General features: G+C 37.3%; 1 protein-coding gene across 1 annotated transcript in view; it reads left to right on the top strand.

The window, feature by feature from the left end:
* LOC145989837 (uncharacterized) overlaps positions 1 to 16,346 on the top strand; it is a 64,416-nt gene that overhangs the window by 16,905 nt on the left and 31,165 nt on the right. Inside the window, exon 2 of the mRNA XM_083125239.1 lies at positions 5,684 to 6,132. Coding sequence (XP_082981365.1) covers positions 5,714 to 6,132 — 419 coding nt within the window. The 5' untranslated portion in view covers positions 5,684 to 5,713. The remainder of the gene's footprint in view (positions 1 to 5,683; positions 6,133 to 16,346) is intronic.

Below are 16,346 nucleotides of genomic sequence, written 5' to 3'. Positions count from 1 at the left end.
CCCCTATGGTCTAGCATGGTGACCATGAGGATGCTTTGCGAAAATTTAGGTAGCTGGGCACATTCTCCCCCCCCCCCCCAGTCACTTGGAGCCCTGCATAGGATTATGTAAGGTGGTATAAAAGGGTTTGAGATGTGGACAAAAGTATACGTAATTTCTTGCTCTTCGTTGTGAATCATCTCATTATGTTCTTTTCGCCAATCACCCACATTTGTATTCAGTGACGGCCGGTAAACTTTTTTTTTCTAGTTTTAGTTTGTCACTTTCTTTAACTTCTGGCTAATTGCAACAATGAAGACTCAAACAAACTCCCATGCTGAGAACAAGAATCGAACCTTCAGTGGCAAGGTCCTCAGGCAACCGCTCAATTTAACTCTGTCCCTGAGGAGGTTATCGTGTAATCTGTAAACTTATGTCATCATGAGATGTCCACAGGTAATATTGCAAATTCGAATCTTGGGTAAACCATGAACGTCACATTGTGTTTGTTTATTCAACTATTTAAGAGGCACATCCAAAGCACTTCCCGTTTCTTAACAAAAAGGAAAGTAAGGAAGTTAGTTGAAGGAAATGTTTTTACTCTGAAAGTACATACTTTAAGCTATTTTTCTTCGTAGACACCCATATCATTGAGGCACTTACCGTACCTGGAAAAAGTTTTTGTATTTATTTATTTATTTATGAGAATGTGATGATGATGAAGTGAAATTGATGAAGTGACACTCAAAGGAACACCTATGCTTAACCAGGACCCGAACCTGGAAGAGTAGGTGGTGAAATAGTGAGTCCAACACACTCGCCTATTGGGTTACGTACCATGACAACTAACAGAAGATATAGATATGATAACATAATTATTTTTTCGATTCTTATCTCATAACCCTACATTTGTTATTTCCCAGGTTAAATTTCAGTTTGAATTTTCGCTTACTGCTATTTGAATGATATAATTTATGAGGTCGATCTTCTACTTTGCTAAGTTGAGGAGTATGCGTAATCTTGGCTGGCACGGCTTTGGTCTTGCATAATCATGGACGCTTCTGGGTTGTAGCATGACCATTGACTTTCAATGGGTACATTAGAAATTCAGGTGGTTTGAATAGCAAGTAAGAACTTTAGGATCACTCACGAGCAGTATGCGTGCATAAAAATAGACAAATTTGGTCAATCATTTTTGGGCCATATAAATTCCACTCCCTGTATCGTAGGGATGTGAAGACCCCATCACCCAGTGGCTTGTTCACTGCAGTTAGTCAACCAACAGAGTGAAATGGTCAACATTTTGCTCTGTTGGGATCTACAGAGCTGTCCTGTCGTGGCTCTCTGAGCATCCCACAATTGGCAGAAGTAGGGTATGGTTGGTGGACTACAATGTGATCCTCCCAGCTAGATCCGAGGGATCCGCTGACCAACGACAGGTGCGGTCCTCCATTCATATTGGGGGTTAGACGTAGAGTTGACAACTCTGCACTGTAAAAACACATGTCAGGAATCAGCTATATGAGGCCATGGATGTTCCCAAGGTAAAATATTCTGGAAGTAAAATAGTCTCCCATTCAAATCTCCGGGCAGGGACTACTTTGGGAGATCCCTGGACTAAGAATAAGATCTACATTAGGAATAAAGATATTAAATTAGGCACTTTGAATGTTCTGAGTCTTTACTGGCCTGGGGCATTTCAGTGTACAGTTAATGAGATAGTTAAGTATAAATTAGATATAGTAGCTGTCTAGGAAGTTAGGTGGCCAGGAGAAGGTAATTGTAAAATTAAAAATTATACTTTTTTCTATGGTGGTACTGAAAATCATAATTTTGGAACAGGCTTCTTCATAAATAATAGAATTTTCTCGGCCCTTAAAACAGTAGAATTTATTAATGATGGGATATCATATGCAGTTTTACAAGGTAGGTGGTGTGAAATTATTTTAATAAACAATCATGCACCAAAGGAAGATAAAGATAATAATACAGGGTGGCTACTCACCGGGAATTCCAGGAATTCTGTGTGAATTATTGGCTCCGGGAATTATGCGTGAATTCTGCTTGAAGTTTTCTCCGTAGGCGTGAAAAATTGCAACTTTTATTAATCCAAAACCTATTGAATTTATACATATTGATAAATGCCCTGAAGCGAGATTTTCACATGTTGAGTTTTTATTTTTATAGAGGAAGGAAAATAATGTTGTGTGAAAAATAAAACAGAATTCTCTCGATCTGTTAACTTTGTTACTGTCGTTTGTAGAGCAATCTGACAGATGGAAGATTATTGCAAGATAAGATTTCTTGCAGATGATTAGGTAGATTTGAGTTTGAAATTCTTACACAATTAACAATTTTTCGCAGGTTAAAATATATACCATAACATTTGTGTGACTTGTGTTTGTAGATGTATTTTGAGTCTGAGTGTGTGAAATGGCAAATGTAAAGTAAGGACCTCAAATTAAATGTTTTAGATATATTTAATTAAATTAAATTAGAATTTTTGGATACATTGGAATCACACACACACTATATATTGTTACTATATTTGTGTGCGCATGTCAGTGGCGCAACCACAGTGGGGCAGGCGGCATTGCCCCCCCCCCCCAACCTTGAATGGAAATCAATTCTAAGGAGGGCAAGGTGGCAAACATTGATGGCCAAGAGTACCTGCAGAGGGCTCAGAGTGGCAATTATTCCCCTCGATTTCAAATTTTAAGAAAATAAAAATGCACTTTATAAAATTTTCTCGCTCGCTTCGCTTGCATGCCTGCTTTTTTTAGTCTCGTCAAGTTCAGAGCCATAGCTAGGGTGCGGCAGGAGTTGGCCCTGGCCGCGGAACAATCTAAATGATAAAATGATAAAAGTTGTAAAAGAGAGAATGCCATGGCACCTCGTGAAATTATTTGCACCCTATTAATTCAATATTGTTCTCAGTTTGCAAAAAAAAAAAAAAAAAAAAAAAGGATTAAAAATTTTCTTGTTCGCTCCATTCGCAATATGATTGTTTTCTGTAATGCATTGTAAATTTGCAGAGAGAGAAATAAGACTTGTCTTAATGGATTTTGTCTTAAATGCATGAACAATTGTTGGGAGCTGGCATTGATTTAATACCAGCTGAGTTAATTAAAAATGGTGGGAATTCGGTAAGTCAAATTCATAAATTAATTTGTTTAATATGGAATAAAGAAGAAATCCCTCAACAATGGAAAGAATCCATAATTGTTCCTGTGTTCAAAAAAGTTGATAAAATGAACTGCAATAATTACCGTGGAATTTCTCTACTCTCAACAACATATAAAATTTTATCTAACATACTTTTAGGAAGACTAACCCCATATGCTAATGAAATTATAGGTGATTATGAATGTGGAATTAAATGTAACAGATCAACAGCAGACCAAATTTTTCACATCAGACAGACCCTTGAGAAAAGTGGGAATATAATCAAAATGTCCATTAGCTATTTATTAATTTTTAAAAAAGCATATGATTCAGTCAAAAGAGATAAATTATATAATATATTAGTAGAGTTTGGAATACCTAAGAAGCTTGTTAATATGATAAAAATATGCACCAGTGAAACAGAAAGTAAAATTCATGTGAATATTAATATATCTGACAAAATTTACAATTCATGATGGGTTAATTTTACCTTAGAATACAATGTTAGAAAGGTAAAAGAATCTAACGAAGAACTAAAATTAAACGGTATGACTCAGCTGTTAGCATATGCAGATGATGTAGGCTTTCTGGGGGATGATGTAAATACAATTAAGAATAATGCTAAAATATTTTTCAAAGCAGCTAAAGAGATAGGTTTGGAAGTTAGCAAAGAGAAAACCATATATTTGCTTACAGGCTGAAGCCAAGTGTTAGGTAATAATCAAAATCTAATTAAGTGTTAGGTAATAATCAAAATCTAATTAAGTGTTAGGTAATAATCAAAATCTAATTATTGATAACAACTCATTTGAACCAGTTTCCAAATTCAAGTACGTAGGAGTAATACTAACAAATGAAAATGTATTAAAGAGGTAATAAAAAGCAGGCTTAATTCAGGAAATGCATGTTACTTTTCTCTTCATAAACTTTTGTCTTCTCATTTAATGTCTAAGAAACCAAAAGTTAAAATATACAAAACAGTAATTTTGCCTTTAATATTATATGGATGTGAAACGTGGTCCCTTACATTGAAAAAGGAACATAAATTGAGAATATTTGAAAATAAGATCCTTAGGAAAATTTTTGGACCTAAAAGGGATGAGGATACAGGTGAGTGGAGAAGGTTACATATTTAGAAGTACATAATTTGTATTCATGTCCAGATATTATTAGAATGATTAAATCAAGAAGACTTAGGTGGCACGAATGGGAAAGGAATGAAGAATTTACAGGATTCTTGTTGGGAAACCTGATGGTAAGAGACCAGTAGGAAGACCAAGATGAAGATGGAGGGATAATGTTGAGATGGACCTAAAGGAAATTGGTAGGGATGGAAAAGAGTATATAGATCTTGCTCAGGGTAGGGACAGATGGAAGGCCTGCAGCCATGAACCTTTGGGTTCAAGAAGGGTAGAGAGTTATTTAGTTAGTTGACATTAAGCTAAACAGGTTTCGGCGAAATGGGAGTAATTTGTGCAATTCAAAGAAACCTCGGAATTAGTGTCTACACTACCAGTGTAAGAATCACGGAGCAAAGCGTTATGAGGCAAAGGTCACTAAATTAGCAACATACAATATGAATGCTGAAAAAGAGTGGCAAGAAGGATTCACTATACACATACTGCCTAAGAACTTTAGTGACAACCGATATATACATGTGAGGAGAATTATTTGGTATTACAAAAGTGAGTTTCAAGAAATTTTATTTTCAGTACTACAGTATCAATCCTCTAGGAACATGTGAATTAAAAACTGTGTTACAACAAATTCTCTTGCTTGCCTTTTCTTTATCTAGACAAACTGGGTCATCTCAAGTGCTCTATTAATGAAGTTAAAACAAGAATTTGATTTTTCATCGAAATGAATTACAGGAATTTTGGTGCCTGTGCGAGTTTATTCAGTGCTCCACGAAATCGAATGACTTTGATTCATAGACAGAGATTATCGCAATTCATACAGTATTTACATGTGGGAATTAGTTTCCTTATTTGGTGTTTTTGTAGCTGATTTTTATCATCGAATGAAAATGATCTGTCACACGTGCCCCTTGCGATTATGTATATTGTATGGCACTCGAAAAATGGTGGAGGCATTTTAGAATGAACATTGAACACTTGAATTTCAGTCTGCATTCATTCAAAATTCTTTGTATTGGTCAATTTGTAAATAGTTGTTACACCATCGCAAGCATCATTATTCTTTTGTATTTTGCTCAGGTAAGACTCCCAATTGGGTGTTTTTAAGTCACCTCTCTCAACATGAGATGCTAGTGGCAATCCTACCAGGCACCCCTGGAAGTTAGTTCAGAGCGATCGCTTACTGTGTTGGGTTGCATGCATTCAGGTAGTATTTTAAGCGCTTATAGTGCAGAAACTAAGTTCTTATGAGGTAATGTTTATAAGGAAAATTGCTAGTTTTTATGATATCTACCAGCACCTAACCATTGTTGAAGTTGTTTTGCGACACCCTGTACTTATAGTACTTTTTGTTTAATGAATTTGAGTCCAAGTTGATGTGTATGTGTGTATTGTCTTTTCAGGTTTCAAGTGTCTCACCCTCATCAACACAGATGGAGTTTGATCAACACTCATCACCTCCTGTACTGAATGCAGAGCCTGAATTTATCAGTTCCTCAGTCAAAAGTGAACCCCAAGATGTTCCTCCTCATGAAAAGCCATTTGAAAACACTTGGCAGCCAGCATCACCATCACAAGATATTAAATCTGAACCAGCGAAGGAAGAAATAAAAGTGGAAGAGTCAGTGGATGTTGCTGGTAGCTCCTTTTACGTATACTTGCATTCTGGTGCAGGAATGAGTGAATTTTTACAGGAGGATAGTAAATATTTGGATACGAGTGATGACATTGCACAGTTTGGTTCTGTTGCATTCAAAAGTGATGGGAGTGACAATGTTAAAGTAGAACCTGAATGTGTGAAAAAGAGTGAACTTACAATTGAAGATGAAGGTCCAGCTGCAGACACAGAAAGGTGAGTGCATGAAGTATTTGTGCTGATTCCCTGTGGTGCATATGTGTTCCATTTGCGAAATGAGTTTAAAATAAATGTGATCAGCACCACACCCCTGGCTGCTTTACCCCCTCCCCCACAGAGTTTCCTCCAGGTACCCACTTTTTATGATGTTGGGTGTGTGCAGGAGCCACTTGAACAGGTGGAAAAAATCTCAATTGTTCCCTGCTAGGGATTGAACCCAAATCTCTTCCATGGTGGTCAGACACACTATCGACAGCTACCGTGGCTCATTCCAATTTGAGGTGAAACTTGTGCATTAGAATGTCTTAACTATTTGTTTGTTGTTATCACATGTATTTCACTTAAAACGTTGCACGTTAGCCCACACCCTTCCTGTCACATGAAGGTTCCCAACCATCCAAGATTTCAACTCAATCTGATTTTCATGTAACAACTGTATGGTGGCACTGGATACACTATTTGTAGATTCATGATACTTTAACTCACAAGGGAAAGAATAAGAAAATAATTTCCAACACACACGAACAACAACAAAAGAATAATAATTACCCCTAATATGATGACATTTAAAGTTTGGTCAACTGACTTTTGGTACACCCTGTGCCTAATATTATTACACAAGGAGATCCACAAACGTTTCCCAGGAACCAGTGTTTTTATTCACAGGAAACTTCTGAGAGATGTTTGATGTTTAAACAACATCAAAATTTTCCCCCTTCTCTTCTGTACCTGCATGGTTTAAATTTAAACCACACATGTAGAAGATGGTTTAAATTTAAATCACAAAATGCACAAAAAGAGTGTGTGGAGAAGAAGAAAGAGGCAAGAACAGTAGTAAAGGAGGAAAGAAGAAAGTGGATGGAAGAATGGACCAAAGTGCTAGAAGAAGATGTAGATGGGAACAAGGAAGTATTGTATGGATTAGTGAGAGAAAAGAGAAGAGAAAGAGGAGACAGCTGTAAGCTAAGGGATGAAAGGGGAAATGTACAAGAGGGTGAAGAAATAAGAAGAATTTGGAGAAATCATTCCAAGAAATTGCTGAACATGGAAAAAATGAAGCGAACATGAAGAAGTGAAGGATAAAGAAAACAGGAATCTCACATGGAAAGAAGTGGAGGAAGCACTGAAGAGAATTATGAGAGGTAGAGCATGTGGAGTAGATGGAGTGCCAGTGGAAATGATACTAGGAGCAGGAGTGATTGGTATGCAGTGGCTGTACAGTGTTGAAAACAGTGAGGCAAGAGAGAGAAGTGCCAAGAGATTAGACAAAGGGACTGATAGTTCCCATATTCAAGAAGGGTGACAGAAAGGAATGTAAAAACTACAGAGGAATAACATATATATGTGCCACTCAGCAAAGGTGTATGACAAAATATTAGAGAAAAGAATAAGGGAAGTATCAGAGCTGAACATGAGGTAGGAACAGTATGGATTTACAAGAGACAGATCAACAGTAGATCTGATATTTACCATAAGATAAATGCAGGAAAGGCACTGCGAGTACCGTCAGATGGGGTTATTTTGGACACTTTTTACAGTTTCTTTGTTACTGTTCACTAATGATGAGGGAATTGTACATAATTTTATGTTATTCGGCTAGCTACATGTTTAAGGAGCATATTGAATATTGGAAAATGTATAGAGTAATTCACTATATGGTGTTAAAAAAATGTTAAATTGTGTCCGAAGTTACCCCAGTAGGTGGTACTGGGGTAACTTTGGATTGTTATTTGTTTCAGGAGTTTGTCCGAATTTATCCCACGTATGAGTTTATTTTGGACTCAAAATTAGGAAAAAAATATTATTCAACACTTTTATTAAGGGTAATTTTTTTAATTTCGGGAATTTTATAACTCTCTACTATTTTTCTTTTTGTTTCAAAACTGATCTTACAAAAATTTACATAGGAACAAAACGATACATAAGAGCAAAATGATAATACAATACAAAAAGCAAAATGATAATACAATACAAAAAGCAAAATGAAAATACAATACATTTCTGTGTAGTTTAGTCTATATAGGAACAGTTAGATAACATCTTCATCAAAAATGAAAACTCCTCGTTTATCATTTGGTGCTGGTAGAATCTTGACAATCTGGTCCTTTGTTACTGCATTCTCATCCTCAAAATTTGGAAACACAAACATTCTTCTACTTCCACTGTTCGATCACAAGAATTTTACAGTCACGTCCCGTGCTCCTATGTCAACAGCAACGCCAACATACTGTCTTCTCTGTTTCGTGTTTCCATTGTCATAATTGTAGTTCACTACAACAAAACTTTCTAAGTCAAGCACCGGTCCAGAAATTCCAGAATCTTCATAGTTCTCTCTCTTGAATTTCTGCCTCAATTTCCACATTGTCATATTCTTTCTGCTTTTCTGTAACAACTGCTTCATTTTCTGCCTGGTTTCTGACAACAACTTGATTGTGAATGAAGTGGCAACCAAAGAGAGATTGTCATGCAGGAACGTTCAATTTGCGACTGTGAAGTGTTGTCCTCTTACTAGAGCCATAGCATGCTTCAGATAGTAAAGCTTCGAAACTGGACGACCAGGATGTTTCTTTTTCATTTTTACCAGACGTTTCTGGAAATCTTTTGAGGACCGTCTGTGGGTCAAAAGGAATTAACCCAGTGCTGTGGAAGCCGCTCCTTATGATATCAGCGTTTCGTGCTTCTATTTTCTGTACAGTTTCTTTCAGGAGGGCAGGAAAGGCATCTCTAGAAATATGTGTGGACATTTTCCAGGTCGTCAGTACTTGTCTCCATGCTTTTTTAAGTGGCCCAAACGGCTGAAGAATATGTGTACTATTTGCTGGTAAAAAATTGAAAGAAATTATGTGATTTTCACATTACTGGACCACTGATAGAGACACATGGCTGGACAAATTGTCTCCAATAATGACTCCCTTCCAGCTGTTTTAAATATGGCAGTGCTACCATAAGGAACCAATCTTCAAAAATCGGAAGGTCAAACCACCCACTTTTGTTTCTGTTGGATCTCGTACAAGGTGGGCCACCTTCTTGCCATGTGTCCCATAAATGTTCGGCCTTGTAAAAGACGTATGGGGGAAGTAGCTTCCCATTGCCACTAACACACATCATGAGAGAAATACTAGTCTTAGAAGAGTCTATTACCCTCTGCATGTTTTGTGCCCCTCTTAACAATCATGTGTTTCTTTCCAGGGTCATCACACAAATTCATTTCATCATAATTGATGACATTTTCAGGTGGGATCTTCTCTAAAGCATGTTGTACATGATTAAAAAACTCTTGAACAGTCTCTGAACTGACCTCAGGACGAGCTCTCTTGATATTCTCAGACAGACGAACAGAAAGAACATTTGCATGTTTCTTCAAGAATGATCTTGCCCATTCGACGCCTGACAGATTCTCTTGAAATCGTTTCTCTTTTCTTCCCAACCTGTCCAAGTATCCTTTCACAATGTAACGTAAATCATTTGAAATGAGAAGGTAACCCCACTGTGCTGCCTTTTAAGATACCATGAATCAGCATTTCTTCTTCTTCAGGATCAAGAACAGATGGTGCTCTGATGGGTTCTGGGTTTGTTCGATTTACCTTATTTTCTAAGGTGGACCGTCAATTTGCCAGCTTTAATGGCTTTTACTGCTGCATCTACTTTAATATTGTTCGTAGTTGCAGTGTATCTGCGCTCCTAACTTTCTTTTATATGCACACAGCATTGTCTGAAATTACCACTGCGTATTACACACTTCGGGAAAACTGTGTGCAGTGTGCGACCTAGTGTTGAATTCATCAAACTCTTCACACTCACTTTTAAAATAAACAGGACAAATACGAAACAACAATCACCAACAGCCTGATTCATTTGATCGGCTTGCAGACAAAGAAGTTTCTGCAAGAATTCAACAAGCCAAAATGAAGCCGACAATAGAAACCGCTCTCAGCGTGCGTTGTTTTTCACTAACAATGGAAACACGCGGAAGCCGGTGAGAACACTCATTTTACATTCGAACAATGCAAGTGCGGTAATTCTAACTTCAAAACTTCAGGAATAACAACATAAATGAAAAAAATGCCGTTTTGTTCGAAATTACCTTGTTCGTTTGAAATAACCCCATCTGATGGTATGTAAATGATTAGATTATGGCATTTCTAGATATAGGAAAGGCATATGATAGTATGGTCAGAACAAAGATTTTGAAGGCTCTAAGAGAGAGGGAAAAGGAGTTGAGAAAGATATAGTATGTAGAGTGCAGACAGAGCACATACAAGGCCAACATAATGAAAGGCTCGATTTAGGAGCATAAACCTAAAATAGGTTCTAACAAGAAAAATAAGTTTTTTTAGGCACTATAAAACTTCATCAGTTGTTGCGTTTTTTATTGAAACGCTGACATAACTTATTATTTCTAACATACCTGTAAAGGAAAAAATAGGTTAAAAATCTAAAATCCGAGGTCTAATTACACTGTGCAACAATGAAAATTGCTGCAGAACAAAAACATATGATTCCTATGGAGTTTAGTGCCCTAATGACGATAGTGGAAATTGTTTTTCACTATCACCTAAACTTTTATCTGGAAACACAATTTTATCAGCGCATGATTGCATGTTATTGTTGTCACGGCGCTTATCAGCACAGCCTGTTACTAGGGCTCGACAGTGCATAGGGGAGGGGGTGGAGAGGAAAGGGATAGATAGCCACTTGATTGAGGTATAGTGGAGTTGCAGTTATTTGCATCAGTCAGTTGCTAGTGGGATCACACAGTGTCTGTTCCTGCAGTGTGTGTTGTGCAAAATGTGAAGAATTCTGTTTGTTCGTGTTCGCATGTTTCTTGTGTTCAGCAATGTCTAGGAAGTGTGTTAATTCACCAAACCTTTTCTGTTATGTGTGTGGTGAGTTTATGACGAAGTTCCAAAGACATCCCATTTCCCCGCTCGTCAAAAAGGCGTACGAGTTGTATTTTGAATCAAAGGTAGACGAGGGTAAGTGTTCGGCACCACAGAACTGTTGCTCACGTTGCTCCCGCTATTTAAGAGGCTGGTTGCATGGAACCCACCCATCTATGCCATTTGCCATACCACAGTTGTGGATGGAACCTAGAGACCACATAACAGATTGCTACTTTTTATTTAACAAAAGTAACAGGAATCTCAAGTAAATCAAAACACACAGTTTCATATCAAAATTTGGAACCTGCAATGTGCCCATTTCCCCGAATCTGCAATGCACCCAGTTCCCCATTCTGATTGGCTCCCAGTTCCAAAGTCACCAGCGGAATGGACACTGGAAGATGAAACAGACGATAGTAGTGACCAAACAATAGATCACAAATATCTTGATTACATGTCATCTACATAACAGCCACAACCACAGCAATTGTCACAGGCAAAATTGACCGATCTTGTAAGAGATCTAAATCTTTCAAAAAGGCAAGCAGAATTACTTGGGTCTCGTCATCTTCAAGAAATGGGTCTCGTCATCTTCAAGAAAGAAACCTGCTACAACCAAACACTAGTATATCATTCCTTAAACGACAGCTTGGTCTTTCCACTTTTTTCTCAATGGCAGAGAGTCTGGTATATTGTAATGACATTGATGGGCTGCTTACAGAATTTGGAATGATTCACAATCCGAAACAATGACGCCTATTCATAGATTCATCAAAAAGTAGTCTCAAGGCTGTTCTCTTGCATAACGGAAACGAGAAACCTTCGATACCAGTGGCCCATTCTGTTCAGTTGAAAGAAACCTACAAGAACATGAGACTACTTCTGAAGTATATTCGCTATTCGAACCACAAATGGAAAATCTGTGATGATCTCAAAGTTCTGGGGCTTGTGTTGGGAATGCAGACTGGTTACAAAATATTGCTGTTTCTTGTGTCACTGGGACAGTAGGGCATGGAAAGACCATTATGTAGTGAAACAGTGGCCTTCGAGATAAAGCTCAATCCAGGTGAAAAAAAATGTGTCGCATGATCCTCTTGTTGACATTGACAATGTGCTGTTACCACCGCTCAATCTGAAATTGGGCTTCATGAAGAATTTTGTGAAAGCAATGGACAGAGATGGCAGGGGTTTTCAATTTTTACTGTCCAAATTTCCTGCGATTAGTACTGCAAAAATTAAAGAAGGTATTTTCATAATCCGTTCTTGGACAGTGCGGATGGTTCTGCCAATGTAGGTGTTGTGGCATTGGCATGTGGTCTTGTAGATACCAGGGGATGCAAATTTGGGTAGGTAGTATCTCTTGAAGTTGGGTAGTGCTCTTCCGATTTGGGATATGGGTTTATGTGCCACTCGGATGTTGAAATGTTTGAGGGCCTTGGCAAATTTGCCAGATGTGATTCAGAATCATATTGAACTTTACTAAATACTAATAGGATGCTTAAGGCTCTTTGTGTAGCACTCAAGACATGAACCTCTTAACATTGCCTGAGTCGCAGTATGCTCCAAATGTCGAAAAAACCAAATGTGACATATTTCACATCTTGGCGTTTATGGTTAAAAAACATGTATTGGAACAGATGACCACTTTTTTGTAACAACCCCAAAATTGGGGTTTAATCTCGCAAAAAATCACTAGAAAGGAAGTAGACGATTATTTACAGTTCTTTAGACATACATTAACAGGGTGAATTGAAAATCATAGGACACCCTTTCATTTCAGAAAAGGAATTGATAATTAAATATCCGAGTACCACATATAAAAGGGTGTGACGGGACCTACATTCCAAGATAGAACTACAACATAGCCGCCATATTGAAATCTGCTCTCTGATGTATCTTGCCTTTGGGTTACGTATCATATGTGACTCACATATGATATATCAAATCGGGCCATTTTTTTCACCACAGAATTTTATTTGTGCAATTACATTTGTTTTGCAACATGTTGTGTGGTACAAAAGTTATTAGCTCAAAAATTTGAAACAACTACATCCAAATGACCACACGATGTTACCCGTTATGCTCGTTGAAGGCACTTTGCCTAGTCGTTATACACCAAAACATCTGGAAAAATTAATTATGTGTGGGCCTCCAGGACTCCTTGCTGCAGGTGGTTTTCACTGTACCCATATTCTCCCTAAATGCACAGGGCTAGCTGGAAATGCTGCAGGAGAGTCTTCTCTTCAATTCTTAGTGAAGATGGCAGTTTCCCCTGTTATTTCCAACATAATGAAGTTCCATCACAGTATGGAGCAAATATTCATCTATGTGTCGATATGAATTACCTGGTCATTGGATTGGTTGGAATTGTCCAGAGGAATGGACATCCAGGTCACCCGACCTAACCCCCTGGTTTCTAACTGTGGAACATCTGAAATCTGAAAATCCACGACAAAAATCACTTGCAGGAACACACCCTGGAGACCTGTAACATAATATTTCCAGAAATTCTTGTGGGAGTGCATAACAAGTGCATTATGCTCTGTGCTCAGCCATGCAAAGAGTAGCGTACTGAACACATCACATAGATGCATAACATGTGGTCCTTGGAGGACTACTGCTCACATTTTCATCTGGCAGCTGGGAAACAGAAGGAATTACCGATCAGTTGAATGCTATTCGACTGACATCGGACATATTCATGGCACTGGCACTAGACACCGAATGCTCCTAGTAGGATGAAACAAAATAATAACGTTTAGTGGATTGCAGAAATGAATTTCTGAGGGAGAAAAATCCTTGCCTGATTTGTACACCGTGTTAGATCTCAAGGTCATGCCCCCACTTTCATAACCCCCAACCACGCCCGCCAGCCATTCCTGTAATCATTCCATTTCATTGCCTCTCGCAACGTCATGGGCAGATTTAGTCTGAGACTCCGAGGTCTTCCCGATGGTGCAGTGGTAGTGTCATCACCTTGTAATCAAGGGGTTCCAGGTTCAATACCTGGTGGAGGCACATAGTGGTTCGGATCCCACTTTAAACTGTAGATCCAGTCCCGATTAGCTTTACTGTGCATAAAGTGAACTTAAAACACCAATTCAATCAATCAATCTGAGACTCCGACAATGTGTGCAAAACCAAGAACGTCGTTTTACTGACACCATATTAAAAAAAATTGCACATTTTTCAGGTACACTAGTAATTTCAACTCATGTACAGTACATTCATGTTCAAAAAATAAAAAAAATATTTGCTCTCTCCATTTTTTGTGAATTTTTTAAATCTTCCCGTTTGACTGCCTCACCCTGTATTACATTCTTGCATGCATAAAGTTTTGTAAATATATCAAATAAAGTAATGTGGCCATTCTCCATCCAAGATGAAGTCTGAAACATTAATTTTTACATGGATTAAAGCAAGTCTAAATTTCTTGTTAAAGTACAGCTTCAGTTTTTATCTTAACCAGTCTTGTGGTAGCGATCTTTCATTGAATAAGAATATACAGGGTGTCCCACTAGCTTTCAAACCCGAAAAATATGTTATAATTTCCGAACAAACATACATAGGAAAATTTCATTTCATTCACCCGTTACATTTTCTTGATTTCCAACTATACCTAAGTAGTGGGTAATGAAGTAAATGTTAAGAAAAAGGGGAAAAAAAGGTCAAGGAAAAGGAAAGAAAGGTCAAGAAAAAGGCATGAAAAAGTCAATAATTTTGGATTTGTTATTTTGGTAGACACCCTCTTCCAGTTGGTATCAGCTCAGCTTTAAATAAATAAAAAATTTGCCTTAAGAAACATTCATATCCAACTGAAAATCCACCCAGGAAAGTGGTATTATAGTTTCTAGTAACCGTAATGTGTGCTCAAGAGACAGATTAGGTTGCCTCCATATCTAGCACACAACTCATGTTACATGTGACTGAAGATACAAAAAATGAAAACATCAATGGAAAATGGTAGATTTTTGAAATGGTGTACCACAAAAGGAACAGATGATATCCAAGCCACACGACATAATCAGACGTTACCCTAATGTGCGTCAAAGTTCCAACTTGTTATTCTTGCATGTTGCAGTTCTATCCTGAAAGGTAGGCATTTTTTTCTGGTGTCCTTAGATATTTAACTTTCCATTCCGTTTCTGAAATAAATGCGTGTCCAATGACATTTAACTCTCACTGTTAATGTCTGTTTCTGTGTGTGTATTTATGTATACAAGAACTTTATGTAATCGTCTACTTCCTTTTTATTGATTTTTTGTGAGGTTCAAGCCCAATTTTTTAGTTGTGGTTATCTTTTGCATTACATGTTTTCAAACCTTAAAAACGCCGGAATGTAACATACATTACACATTTGGTTTTTCAACTTTGGATAATACTGTGACAGGTATTGTTTGGAGCTACATGTTTTGACTGCTACATGAGCTTTGAGGCATCCCATTAGCAATTAGTAAAGTTTAATTAATTTGATTCTGGTTACATTTCTACTGAACAAAGTGGGACAATTTCTCCCATGAAAAAATCCCAGTTTTTACATTAGATATTATTTTTTTCTCCGAGAGCATCAAAAGCAAGTGGGCTGTTCGAAACAAGAATGAAACACATATTTGGCAATATGTACTATTTTGAACACTTTCATCCTGCCCTTGCCTATGTGGCTGGCTGACGAAGTTCAAGTTTTAAAAAAAATAGATTTTTTAAACTTTTATCTTCTTCTATTTTATAAATGAAATTTAAGTTTATTCGAACCATAAGTGTGTAGTCTAGTGTGTACTGAAGATAACAAGACTTTTTTACTCAAGCATTCATAGTTTCCTGCCAAAAAACATCACGGCTTTTACATTTGGGAATATTTTTCTAAGAAAGTATCTGCAGCAAGTGTGCAATTCTTGGTGTGAGAATGTAATGCATATCGGGCAATGTGCAGGTACTGTTTTGAACCCTCACTTTCTGGTAGTGCCTACGTGGGGCCTGATAAATTTTTAATTTTGGGATAATAAGATATTTTTTTTTACTTTCATCATCATCTATTTGGGAAATGAATATTTTTTTTTTCAACAATAGGCATGTAGCTTTGACTGTACTAAAATGATGAGATATAATTTGTAATGTAGTTACGAAGATATAAAATTTTATTTAAAACCTTTCTGCAATTTTAAACTTTCTCCTGAAAATGCACTCCGAAAATTTTAATTAAAACCTTTGGGCAATTTTAAACTTTCTCCTGAAAATGCACTCTGTGATTAAGGGTCTACATTTACTGTGTACTAGTGCCATGGAATGACAAGTTTGAATTTTGACACACATTACGGGAAGGTCTGATTA

This window comes from Lepisma saccharinum, chromosome 7 (genome assembly GCF_977018435.1).
Source record: "Lepisma saccharinum chromosome 7, izLepSacc3.1, whole genome shotgun sequence".
Taxonomy (NCBI): Eukaryota; Metazoa; Arthropoda; class Insecta; order Zygentoma; family Lepismatidae; genus Lepisma; species Lepisma saccharinum.
This window is presented reverse-complemented; position numbering and strand designations above follow the sequence as displayed.